Source organism: Oculina patagonica, chromosome 10 (genome assembly GCF_052425735.1).
Source record: "Oculina patagonica isolate OP01 chromosome 10, crgOcupat, whole genome shotgun sequence".
Lineage (NCBI taxonomy): Eukaryota > Metazoa > Cnidaria > Anthozoa > Scleractinia > Oculinidae > Oculina > Oculina patagonica.
Genome location: NC_135767.1, coordinates 634,141 through 648,095, shown reverse-complemented (window position 1 = coordinate 648,095; position 13,955 = coordinate 634,141). Strand labels below are relative to the sequence as shown.

The following is a 13,955-nucleotide window of genomic DNA, read 5'->3' as shown; positions in this document are numbered from 1 at the left end:
ATTTTACCTTGAACTCTGTTTAAAAGACATCCTGTTGCCTAACCTCAAATTTAGTCTATCGTAATAACAGTCCTAAATCTCTCAACTAACATTAAGAAAAAATGCTGAAAAAAACACACTTCAAAAATAATTTTGTACAAGGACTGTTTTGGAAAAGATTTCTTTGAAAGAGAATCTATTACCTCATCTCAAATTCACTGTAAAATCCCCAAGAAATAAATGGAAAAATCTTAATTTAGAATTCCAACAACTTATAAGAATTAACCGATCTAAATAGTACCGGCCTTTAATAAAAAGGTTTCCGTTCGGTGTCGTCGTTCCGTCCTTGTTTGTTGTACTATTTTATATCCTTCACAAATTAAGCTATATTGGGTTCAACAAAGCTAAATTCAGAAAAAAGGCAGCTGCTAAATGCTGTGTTTTTACTTTTTATTAAAGAAAAAAATTTGTTTACCCTATACGGAACATACTGACTCAAGTTACGCAAACATTGTTTCAGTGGAATTATATGGAGACAGTGTGGCGTAGAACGGGGATTAAAATTAGGGGGAGGTTTCTGAAACTGGTAATATCACAGGGGAGAATGATTCAGCAGGTTGCGTTTTCTATTTGTCTCAAAATGCCTTAATCCTCTTCACGCTTAAGTAGCACACAAGGCCGTAAAAAAGGTAAAAATAAACCACATGCTACAGAAACCGTAATCAAACCGCTATCAACCAGCTATATTTTTCTGTTATGTGCCAAGTCAAATGTTAATGGATGTTCGTTTAAGTTGACTTTGAGTGCTGCACCTGCAAACTGAATATACAGTCGTAAATTGAACAAACCAGCCTTAAGCATAATTTCTTATATAACTGACACAATTGATAACATGAAAACGCCTCTCATTTTTAAACTCCCAGAGATTAAAACGAACACTGTGTCATTTATTTTCGCACTTTGACTGTGTAGGGAGAAAATATTCTTTAAAAAAATATAATTAGGGCACAGTTATGGAAACAAGCACTCGCGAACGGCTGAAATCCTTAAGTGTGTTTTGGCGGGAAATTTTATTCGCGGAAGTAAAGAGCCATTTGTACGTAGTTTCCTCCAATGAGAATGTTTTATTCCTTATTAGGCATTCAACACTGTATGTTAAATGTCCCGCAAATATTGTCGATTTACAACCTGTCAACGAACATGCGATTTCAACGAAATGTTTTTGTAAACTCACGCCTTTCGTTATTAATATTCTTCCGCTAAACACCCGGCTTGCTATTCACGATACAGTGGACGACGTGTCTCGCCACAGAATTCCAAACTTTAAAACCGCATAGTTTGTTTTGGTCTGCCTTGAACACTGTTATTTAGTAAAAAAAAACGGCTGAGGCGAAACGTAGTTGGTTTGGAGGTGATATCTACCGGGCAATACGATTGTGTATTTCACCTGCGGTTGCGTTGATAATGACGTTATTTTAGTGAGTAGCGCATGGATATGCAGTCAAATGGTACAGCTTTGAAAGGTTGCCTTGCGCAGTTGATCATGAGTATACACGGTCAAGACGGCTTCGTTCGCCCTCTCTGGATGACGGATCCACCGATTGAAGGCCAGGAATCATTTTTTGAAGGCGTACCAATGGCCGAGCTCGGAGTAAAATCCGTGGCAGCATTAGAACAGAATGATCGACCGAGTTTTAGGTCTTTATTACATAAAGTAAACGAGCCTAGAGAAACAAACGGTTTTATGTTGAACCATGAGAGCAAACTGGAAGAATCGTTGATGAAAGCTGTTCAAGAGGAAAACATTGAAGTTGTCGAGGTTCTTATCGATCATTATCTACAACTGTATAATTTGGAAGAGTTATACGAGAATTCAGCTTCGTCGCAAGCGGCGCAATCTTCCCGGAAGACCCCGGTGAATTTTTTACCGCTTGTGGTTGCCGCGCATTTAGGAAACTATGACGTTCTTAAACTGTTTATATCCAAAGGGTTCAAATTGGAAACTCCGCACGATGTGCTCTGTAAATGCGAACACTGCCAGGAAGATTATTTCAGACAGTCACAAAAACGTCTCGATATTTATAGAGCAATGGCAAATCCAATGTGGATTTCCCTGACAGGAAACGACCCGTTTCTAACCGCTTTTAAACTCAGCAAGGATTTAAAATCTTCCGCGAAACAAGAGGATGAATTTGAGAAAGACTATCTCTCCCTGTCGCTACAATGCAGCCAATTTGCACTTGGTCTTTTAGACGAATGTAAAAGCTCTAAGGAACAGACTACAGTGTTAAATTTCCCCGGGAATGATGCTTCCAAGGAAGAATTTTGCGAAGAAACCTTGGGTCTAGTTCACAGCGCTATTGCGTATGGACAAAAAGAGGTAAGATATTCAATCAAATTAGCTCTAATCGAAAACTCGTTTGATGAAACAGGTACTTTCAAGAAGACAGCAGAAGTCATGTTTTCTTTTGAACGAATTTCAGGTGTTTACAAAATGTGTTTTATCTTCGCTTTATTAAATCAATTTCTTGCAGGTATATCTTTCACTGGTAAGTCCCTTTGGCATCGGCTTAGATTTAAGTCAAGATTTTATTGAGTTTCTGATTTCAATCTATCTAATATTAGCTTCACTGTTCTGGTTGGCAGAAGTGATAAATGTGTAAGGTATTGATAGGCGAAGAAATTTCCTCCAGTGAATTTGCATACTACAATTGCCCATCGCTCGGCACTTAGCGGGTATCAAACAAAGCTTGACATGTAGGCTTTCAACCAAAAAAATCCATCTGCAAACGCGTTTGAGATGTTTTCGTCATCTAACAAAACATGGCTTGATCCTGCGTAAAGTAATTTTAGATTATTTGTGTTAATCGAAAAGCAAATCATTATTTAGTAAAGGTGTATGAAGTGCGAAAGAAAAGAAATTATTGTTTCAAAAATTTCCGTGCGTTCATTTGAAGTTCGAAATCGCTAGGGAGCCGTAACATTATTACATGCGCCAAAATGTTATTAGAATTTTTATCGTTTACATTCGGCGGAATAGTAAAGGAGCATTTTTCTGACTGCTGTGAGGCGTAAATCTTGTCTCGGGGTGAAATCCAATGAGTTACGTCTAGAAATTAAAAGTGTTTGTACAGCGTAGGTAAGTGTTAAGGCAAATTATTGTCAGTAAGTGGTTTGCAGCGCATGCCAAGAAAAATATACAAAATGCAAGCTACAGCCAACTGACAAGTGGAAAATCAAGATTATGTTTACACGAGTTATAGTGCAAGATGAGAGGAATATATAGTTTAGTGGTCGAGATTCACGAGATAAAGCACTCGTGTAGGTAAAATCCTCGGTGGTAAAATTTATAAGAGACCGCCAAACGATTTTTGTTAAGCGCTGTTAACGATAGCTCACGAACCGCGGCGGTTTATTTTCAGCGGATGAATCGTGGGCAGGTGACACTATTGTGTGCATGAAGTAAATTGATAAAGCCATAAGAAGAATTTTAATTTCTTTCTGTCTGTATGAACGCAATAACATTATTCTTTTCAAAAGAAATTGAGTCTTACTCGCGCATGGTTTTGTAAATAGTTTTTAGTAAACCAATGTTACTAATTATGGTTGGGAATTTTAACGCTATAAATGACAAATTTGTCGCTCAGGAAACGAAGACGAAGCCACAAATGCGATATGAGATAATCATGAGACGGGTGAACTAAAATGATAAAAACTCATTAATATTTATGTTGTTTTATGTCAACATCGTACAATTTTTGTATAATAATTGAAAACTCAAAAAAGACAAGAGTACTATGCAGATTTCAAACACAACACTCAAGCTCCCATGCGCCCGTTTTGTTAGTTTTTTTTTCACCCTTAAAGATGCGCATTCCTTTCGTTTTTGTATTCACGAAACAAGCTTCTTTTTTAATGGAAATTTAGATCAATTCTTGTTGTCCTGAATTAACCATAGTGCAGTTAAGGTTGTCAATATTTTACAGCATTGCATTAACATTGAACAATTCTCATTTCAAATCTTACTCTGATAGTAACGCAGCTGATAGAAGTACAACGAAAAGTCTGCCAATATAATATCTTTCCCACATATCGACCGTAAATCACTTTTTATTCATGCACGCCGGACTTCATTAACATCGAAATAGAAACCTGCCGGGCTGTTTAAATTTCACCAAAATCCACACGAAATGTTTTCATTTACAAAAAAAATTAGTAATATATAACGGACCTTTTTTACCAAACCGAACCTGTACCATTAATAAGGCGTTAGTAAAATATCCGCTTTAAGAAAAGTAATTATCCTTTTTATTCGCTTTCGAGAACTTTATTTAACATTACTAAATATTTGTGTAAATATGAATTTTTAGATGGTTTCTTTTATTTCGCAATACGCAAGTCCTTTATGATTTTTTCACGATTATTGCTGAAATTTTCATCTAAAACATTCAATATTTAGATCCTTAACCAGGATTCATTATTTCATGTGAAAACTAAAAATATCAATCTTCCTTGATTATTGGAAGCAATATATATTCGTTAACACATCTGGTTTTTTTTACCTAAACAGCATCAAGAGCCTCTCTTGGCGGCATACATAAAAATTATGGTAATTGATCTGAACAAAAAAATATATTTTTTGAGGGTTGATATCTCTGACCATCTCGGCTGAATTCGAGTTTAAAAAAATAGATAACAAATATTTTCAATTTACGTCAAGTATTTTATGGTTAGGTTAAATTGCATGGTTATCCAAAGGTTATCAAGCGAATTATGTCCATAACCGCGATAACCTTTTACTGGCTCCCTTGTCCGTCAATCATTTAAGTTGTCAATCAATGTCAAATAAAACTTGCTTCCACAAACCAGTTGGCAAAAATCTTCAAAGACTTCCCTTTTCTCTTTAGAATTTTGACAGGAACTACACCACACCTCATATTTATTTTAAGTCACTATTGCCTAGCCTTGAACAATAGTTTTAATTTTGTCAGCAAATGTTCCCTTATCATCTGTTCCGGTAGGATTCTCTGCATGAATCCGTGAAACCTTATCGATTTTACCGATGAATTTATCATCCTACAGAAAACGCTGCTAGAATTGAAAATTTATGGGGTTTTCTCAGCAGTCAGTCGTTCAGCTTTTTAAAAATTAGCCTGAGAAACAGATGTTTAGCTCTCAGTTCGGAAAACTAATTCTCGGTGATTGCAATTCATCTCCTTTCTATTATTATTTTTTTACTTATTTTTTTAAATTCAAGTTTTATTTTTATTTATTTTTAATTTTGTTTACTCTTTATTATTCTTTATTCATTTCGCACATCCCGGATCAACCATGGATGCTTAAACACCGCCGTTGCCGAACAGGGTTAAAAAAAGAACAATTTATAATATAGGCGTTCGTTTTGGAAGCTCTAATGCTTTCACTACTTACATTTAAGCAAGTTTGCCTAGCTTTAAAAAAATTCAGTTTTTCATCGAAAAAAATAAGTCACTCAGATCTAGTTCTGTTATCACGTCTTTTTCTTGTCAATTGTTGTACTTATGGCTCTGCGACGCCTTTCTTCACGGGAATTATTTCCTTCACGATAGTGCGTCTATCAAGCATGATTTATTATGTATTGTTTATATTTTCATGATATGCACCCCTCATGTGCATTTATTAGATTCTCGTAAAAAATGTTTTGTCGGGGATATAAGGGCCTTAAACAACTGTTACGTAACATATCCACTTGTAAGTATATGTACCTAATATAGAAATGGGTCATACGTTTGAACTAAGCTTTCAACTTTCAAGTCAGAAGAACAATCTGACTTAGAAAAAGAATAGTTATCAATTTATGCGCTGTTATGCACATGTCAATATGGCCATCTATTAAATTAAGTTTGCTTTCTTGTAATTTAAATCAAATACATCTTAAAAAACAATAAATAAATAATAGATTTTAAAAGTATAAAAAATGTTCTTCATAAGAGAAATTTAAGTCGCAGGGTAAATTAACCTTATCTTCGTCTTCTTATGAAACATTTTTTCAATTAACGGTTTTTAATGTTAATTTTTTCAACGTTCTTTTTTCAGTTCGTAGCTCATCCATTCTGTCAACATCTTGTCATGAGTTGTGTGTTCAGCGGTGTTCCATTCTGGCGCACGCGTGGGATCGCGTTCCGAATTTTGTTCGTTCTAATTCAAGTGCTCATTTATCCACTTATGGCCTTCCTGTACTTCTTCTTCCCGTTCTTAGAAATAAGCCGTAAAATAAAAAGACCATTTGTAAAGTTCATCAACCACACTGCTTCTTTTGTGATCTTTCTCTCGCTGCTCGCCGCTTCTTCACACGAGAAATTCAACATTCGCTTCGGTAAAATACCATCCGCACTGGAGTGGATCATCCTGATGTGGATTCTCGGAATAGCTTGGGGAGAGTGCAAACAAGTATGGCACGACGGTGTATTAAGATACATGTCAAGCGGATGGAACTGGATGGATATCGGAATGATTGTTCTTATTCTCGGTGCATATATCGTGTGGTTAGGACGAGCTATTGCTGACCATTTCATGCTAATTGACCGGACCACAGACCACTTACTATTAAGCGGAGCTGACGGTTTGTACGCCATAGGCGTAATAGCCAGCTTTTTTCGACTGGTCTACCTGTGTCAAATTAGCCGGTATTTAGGACTTCTTCAGCTCAGTTTGAGCCGCATGGTGAGAGTCATATTCCAGTTCGCCTTTATCAGTGTGGTAATGTTAATATCGTTTTCTGTGAGTATGACCATGTTGTATTCGTCGTCGTTTGAGGCGTACGGTCAGGAGAGACCACCAAAGAACACAACAGATGTCATACAGAGTCTGATAAGCAAAGGATATCACAGGTAAGATATTGTGTTAGTCAGGGTCTGATTGTTCGAACCCCGATAAATGTTCAGTAATCCAGGAATAGGAGTCAATTGAGGATTTAACTTATCTTGTAGAAAAAGTGTTTTTTTTTGCTGCTGTTTTGGGGAGTTTGACATTAGTCAAACGCCAAAACAAAATGACAACAATATAACCAAAATCCTCCCTAAAAAGTTACAAAATTGAAATGGAAATTTATGCTGGTCATGGATTAGCTTAAACATGCTTTTAACAGACTAATTACAAAACATGACACAAAGATATGTAAAGGAAATCACCGATAGAACGTTAGGGAGGTTAAAAAGAAAGTCCATTCTATGCCAATACCAGGGATCGGTGGAACTAGAAGTCTCTTTCGGTTGTTCCAACCACTATTGATATTCCTCCTAGATGAGATATTAGTATAGTCCATTGCAGGGTTTTTTCAGTATATACCATCTATTCAGTATCCACTATCTCTTCTAGGTGGAAAGAGATGCACTGTGAGAGTAGTGCCTTGCCCAAGAACACAACACAAGGGACACCCCGCAAGGATTTGTACCTAGACCTCTCTATCTGAAATTTAACGCGTTAAATTAATAGACACTGACGCCCCCTCCCCTCCCCCCCAAAAACATTATGTAACTTTTCAGGTAAAAAACCTTTGAAAAACAGTAGAGAGATTAAGATTGACGTTATACGGACAAACGTAAGCAAACGCGAGCTTGCCTTTCTTTTTGTCTCCTTTTTTATCGAATTCTAAAATTATTCCCTCATAAAAATAGGGAAAAAATTCCACATTCACAACAAACAAATAACTACTCATTTCCGCGTACGAACGTCAAACGTCAGACGTTAGAAGTTGAATTTTTTGCCGTTCGCGGGAAAAATAAACGTCATGCTTAACCTCTCTAGTGTCACGCGCTATCGGAAAAGAACGTTGAGGTCCCTAGTCAGCCAACTTCCATTTTGAAACTCTAAACAGATTAATGCCGCGAAAGAGGCTCGTTCATGTCACATGAATGTATGAATCCTTTTCCTAATCTTATCCGTTTGTATTTTACATAAATGCCATATCATCTCAACCTATTTTGTATTTGTACATTATAGTCTGATAACAACCATGGTGACGCTAACGTGGGCAAGTTTGGACATGGTAACACTTGATAGTCTTCAGGTCTTCAAAGATCAAAGTCTAATTCAGATCTGGACCGCAACCCTGTTCACTCTGTACCACGCTGCTTCACTCATTGTTCTTCTAAACATGTTGATTGCAATGATGAGTAACTCATACCAGCGAGTAGAGGTAAGAACAACAGACAAATCCTTTATAACTTGAACAGACAGACGTCTGTCCCAGTTTGCGCTCTCTCCGGTAATATTCTCTCCCCCGGCCAAGAGTTGTCCAAGATCCGACTCAATCAACATCCATACTGATGACGTAGCTCTACAGAGGTTCGTGCACTGTTTCTGCTTTCTGATTGGTTATTGCTCGGTTTTAAATTTCGTCAGTGAGAGCAACAACCAACCCAAGACGCTATTCGGATCTCAGTAGAGTTATGTTGTTAGCCCGGAAGTGTTCGAGTCGAATCTTGGACGTCTTTCTAGCTGGGAAAGAATTGTGTGAACGAGGAAAATATAAGAGAGTTTAAATTCCTCGTGTTGTCTTGTAGTTCTGCGTAGAATTATATATTTTGCCATTTTATCGTGCGGCACTATCGTTATAAACCAGGATCGCCGGGCGTAGCTCATCGATTCCGCTTTATTTTCTAAGTGGTAGTATACGATTGGTAAAATAAAATTAAGGATAAGATACAATACGGACCTCGCGCTCGATTAATAAGATTTACATATTTCCTTTCGACTCTCTTTTCTTAGGACAACATTGAAACAGAGTATAAGTTTGCTCGTGCTCAGCTGTGGGCAGATTACATTGGAGATGGTGTTGCTACTCTCCCTCCCCCTCTGAATCTTATTCCGTCTCCAAAGAGTGTGGCGCGTTGGGCCTGTAAACTAACAAACAGATGTTTTGGAGTTCCTAAAAGATTGCCTTGTTGTGCTAATGTAAGTAGCTGTCAATCTTGGATGGGGTGTGGATGACGAGACATAAATTAGAGCTGTCAATAAATTTCGGGCGGTTGTCGTGTTTTTGTGCTTGTTGGATGTCCAATGAACGTGTTGAAGTTGAGCCACATTCGTTTCAAGTTAAATTTGGAGCGATCTGTCAGTTCGGTCAGTTCATTTTAGTTTTCACTCTTTTTCATACACCAGTTAGTGACATTTTGGTGGATACATTTGTCAGTAAGTGCCAGTTGTTAGTAAGGGTGTTGAGGAAGAGGAAAGATTTGTTAGTTAATTTGTTACTTCGTTTGTATTTGTCAAAGGAACGATTGTAGTCGAAGTGTTGAAGCAGAGATACATTTTTCGTCAAAATAGGGTAATTTGCTTGCTATAAGTTAAAATTTTAGTTTTTGCATGTCAGAAGAGGTTTAGGTCAGAAAGTTAAAATTTTCCGCCGTTTATATCTTTTCGTTAATCCAATCCAGACTTTCCAAAGATGTAGAGAAGTCAAGAAAACTATTTTTTCTTGATCTAAACAATACTGTTTTTTCTTAACACAGGGGCAATTTCGTGTTTATCAGCACGGTAACATGGATGTGGAACAAAAGAAACAAAACTACCAGGTAATCAACAAGAGTGCTCAATATGAATTTTGTTCCCTTATTGTATCAATACATTTAATTGGCAAGCAGACAGATGATAAAAGTCTACGGTAAAACTGTCTTAATGTACCATCGAATTCTTAGAACTAACACCAAAAGAAATATGCGACAATCAGTAAATTCAAGAGTTATTACATTTTGCTTTCGAAAACTTAATACATTTTGAATCTAAAACATTATTAACAGTACCAAAAGGTTTAGTAAATTATTTCGCGCTTGTGACACTGTTATTACTAATATTACAGCTAATGGCGTCACATCTCTATTGTAATTTTCAAATCAACTATACCTAGCTCTCTCTAGCGATCATTACTTTAAGACTTCTTTTCCATACCACCTTTTTATTTAATTTCTAATCTTACTCATTTTTACCTGATTTCAACTTCCACTTCTCTCCTACACATATTGACTTTCCCTATCCCTAGATCCAATCTCTTCAACGCTCCCCTCTCCTCCCTTCTAGTTCTCACGTACCCTCCTTGGCTACTCCTTACCTTGTACCTCTCCTCCCCCCTTACCCGCACCCAACTCCCCTTACTTCGATTACTCCTTGTTTACTATGCCTCCTATTAAATCTCACACAAATATTGACATTCCCTATCCTAAACCCAATCTCTTCAACGCTCCCCTCCCTTCTAGTTCTCACGTACCCTCCCTGGCTACCCCTTACTTGTACCCTCTCCTCCCCCCTAATTCTTACCCAGCCCCACTTACTTTTATTATCCCTATGTCTCCTATTAAATCTCCTGTTCACTTTTTTCGTTTTTTTTTTTAACTTTCCCAACTTAGACTTGAACCTGCGACCTCCCGCTCTGAAGCGAATCGCCTTAACCACTACACCACACTGTACGCTGTTGAAATAACTCGACTCGTTTTCCGATATCATGACTTATTAGTCCCAGGCTCTCCACGGCCAAATTTCCAGCTTGTCTAGCACGATAATGCGCATACCGTATGCAGCATTAATTCACCGCTGAAAAGGATTACAACAAAGCTCTTTCTCATTCTATTCAAGAGTGTCGTCCGTGAACTTATCAGTCGTTATTGGGCGAGGCGTCGACGCCAGAAAAGCCCGTCAGAAAATGTCACTCCCGATCAAATGGTTGCTATGGCAGCAGTAAAAGACGAGGTGGCAGACATGCTGAGTGAGATCAGGAACATTCTAAAGACAAACAAACGAAGCAAAGGTCGGGAAAGGATTCTGAGATCAGAAGAAATCGCTTTAGAGGTAAATATGGCATATGTACTAGGCTCAAACGAAAAACAAACGCTCGAAAGGTCATAATTTCAAAACTCTCAACGGCAGTTATATTCCTTTATCAACTGCCAGTGTTTTGAACGGACCATTATTTTTTTTGGGGGGGGGGGGGGTGGGTTGGGCAATCTTTCTGGTTGTTTCAGGTTAAGCAAGAAATTTTTTAAAGAATTTTTCTCTTGTTTTTTTTTTCTCATGACTCCCCGTGCACGATTTTTTAGCCTTTTTTCTGTGCAGGAATTTTTTTTTGTAATTGCCCAACCCCCTCCTCCCCTCAATAACAAAGTTGGCCGTCCCTAAGTGTTTGACTTGCCGCGGACGCAGCAAAAAAGTTTCTTTAGAAGCTAATAATTTTATTACCCAGGAGCAGCCGACTAAACGAAGCGGGTGAAAATAAGGCTACCTTTTTCTGCGATGGATAACAGGCAAAATCTGGAAAACAAACTGTATATTTAAACTAAATTGTATTTTCCTTTTTTCAGACGGGAGAGTCTTCAAAGACAAACGGGAATCACAATCATTCGTTTGAGCTTTGACCAAGACAGCAAGATAGTCTTATTGGTACAAATATGTGTATAGCGCCGCGCTAATGGTGCTTTGATAAATGATTACTTGTATTATAGAAATAATAATGAAATTTATAGAAATACTTTGAAAATTTTCAAAGGAAATTTTAAATGCAGCCTTTTCAAAAAAAATGTTAGTTGTTTTTCTTAAAGATGCCAATAAGTACAGCTAAGTCAAATGTAAATGGAAAGCTAAGAAACTACCAAGCTGAAACCAAGGTTGTAGCTAAATAGCTGGTACGCAACGTTGATTTTTCCAAGCTTCTTACCATTTCCGTTCCGTAAGCAAACTTTAAGAGAACAAAGTTGTGAGCGTGTGTCATAAGAAAGGAACTGCTTTTTACTGTTGAATCTATTCAGCCCGCTGCGTGTTTGGCAGTTTTCCTTTTGCGTTCCTTTTTAACATGAAAACGTAAAAGAAGAACAAAGTAAAAAAAAAAATTAAGAAGAGCATGATGTATAGCTATGCTATATTTCTAATGCTCTAAAATAAATTGACAATGGGCTGAAGTCCAAGATACATTTTTTTGCTGGTGTGGCTTTACATTGGCAAGAAAATTAATCTTTTACCATATTTTTGTAGATAATGTAATATAGAACAACATAGGATAAGTTATAAAAAATACCACGTTTTAGCTACATTTTTGATTAGATCTTAACTGTTGTATAAAATTTTTATGGTGTCATCTATGCCGATGAATTGCTTGTGGATAGGTCAGATTAACAACCTGGGACGAAATTCATGGTGTACTAGTGTTCTTAGAGATTGTAGCAATGTAACCAGGTGCTTTTATAGTCTTAGTTTTAGCTAGATTGACGTTCCAGAACATAAGCTTTGTTTCTTAAGTTAAAGTGTATAACTGTTACGAAATGTAGAAGAGATGCCGGAGAGGCTTGGGGGTGCTAAATCAAGGAAGTGAAATACTGCGCAATACCGATGTAGTGATCACTAGCTCGAGGACTGGGCGCCAGACATTATTTTGTTTTATCCCATGTTCTTTGTAATCTTAACTACTTGGAACAAATTTTTCCAAAAATTTCAATTTAGTTCTTTTAAGAAAAGCTCTTTATTTTTAGGGTCCAGACGCACGGTCTAACACTGCGCGCACATCAGCACACAAAGTCTTGTTTTTAACTACCTCCCCCCCCCCACCTGAAATGGTTGTGCCTAGCAGTCCTGCAGAAGACTAGCTAATTTTATGCAACACTGCGCGCAACAAATTCAGCGTATCTCCACTTTCTGCAACATTGTGCGCAGTTGTGTGCCTCAACTATCAGTAATTTCTTGTCTTCTTGTATGGCTATCTAATCTCTATACGATGCATGACGATTTTCCTTTTTTGATTTTCTCTTTTGAGAATGAAAGCCCTATATCGCCACCGGGAAGGGGAGGGGGGCCTCTTATATAACAGGGACGTAAATGCTCGTTGTCTCGCTTGGGGTGTAAGTGAAGGATTTTGGTCTGACTTATGGTATTCAGGACAGAATGACAACAGTTTTTAACCCTCGACGTCTCGTTTAGGGGTGCATGTTGAAAAATATATATATATATATATAAAAACACCGTCCTGTGTAAGCCGGTAGTCTAGACTGATAAAAAAGCTTGGGCTACGAACAGATTGACGAGCATCCCCGTCCCATTCAAATGGGAACACCCTAACCTGTTCTTTTTGATTACTTGATCAGATAACCGTCAATATTTTTATAACGTTATTGTGAACATTAGAACTTGTGAGCCACTTACAAGTGTTTTAGCGTGCTACTGGGCCTTATGCAACTGTAGTTTATTTGTAATGTTAGTAAGAGTATTTATTACCTCGAAACATTTGTACATAATATCATCTTTTTTATTTTATTTTAAATCTGATATTTGAACTTTATATTGGTGTTGCTATGTCTCATTTAAGCACGCTTAATGGAATTTGCACAACGCAAGTTTTAATGTTGTTATTCGAGGTTTTCTCCATTACAAATTTTCACCTCAACAAACTGGTTTCAGTTATACTGATTTAATAATGTTTAACTTAAAAAATATGTATTTAAAATGTCGCTAAGCAGCAAAGAAGTTGTCTTGTAAGTGAAAATAAAGACGTTTTTGTGTTTGTGATTTCGAAGCTTTACTCACTGTGTCACAGTGGTAAAAGTTGCTGTAAGGCCCATCTCCACTATATTGTATCGTGTCCATTTTTACACATGCCCGGAATACATATCAGAGTCCCCTCCCCATCGCCCGGATACAGAAATTATTTACTTAAATTGCCATTTTGCCATTTCCGTACCTCGAACGAGTCAAATACTTCTAGTTTTGTAAAGGCGGTCAGCCGTTTCCTCCCTTCTCTAAAAAGCCCCCGCCCCCCCCCCCAAAAAAAAACCGGCCGAGGAGGCGGCAGAAATCGAGCCTAGTCATCCAAGGACTGCTAAAATACAAGAGATTAATATAAAATGTAATGTTTTATTATTGATTTATTTTTAAAAAAATTTTTACAACACGATTTGCGCTACTTACATTGTTGCTATCTATGATACAAATGATATTTACAAGAAAATTACAAAGTCCTAAGA

General features: G+C 37.3%; 1 protein-coding gene across 1 annotated transcript; it reads left to right on the top strand.

Annotated features, from left to right (window-relative positions):
- Positions 1 to 1,186: 1,186 nt before the first annotated feature.
- On the top strand, positions 1,187 to 12,704 carry LOC144627993 (short transient receptor potential channel 4-like). The gene is made up of 7 exons (XM_078486026.1): positions 1,187 to 2,359; positions 6,055 to 6,848; positions 7,960 to 8,155; positions 8,728 to 8,913; positions 9,471 to 9,533; positions 10,588 to 10,800; positions 11,310 to 12,704. The coding sequence occupies exons 1-7, from the start codon at positions 1,469 to 1,471 to the stop codon at positions 11,361 to 11,363; spliced, it is 2,397 nt and encodes a 798-aa protein (XP_078342152.1). The 5' UTR covers positions 1,187 to 1,468; the 3' UTR covers positions 11,364 to 12,704.
- The last annotated feature ends 1,251 nt before the right edge of the window (positions 12,705 to 13,955 follow it).

Excerpts from the sequence above, each read along its gene's own strand:
- LOC144627993 (XM_078486026.1), top strand. The coding sequence starts at position 1,469 with ATGGATATGCAGTCAAATGGTACAGCTTTGAAAGGTTGCCTTGCGCAG. Across the intron at positions 2,360-6,054 it reads TTGCGTATGGACAAAAAGAG|TTCGTAGCTCATCCATTCTG; the intron begins GTAAGATATTCA and ends TTCTTTTTTCAG. Across the intron at positions 8,156-8,727 it reads ACTCATACCAGCGAGTAGAG|GACAACATTGAAACAGAGTA; the intron begins GTAAGAACAACA and ends CTCTTTTCTTAG.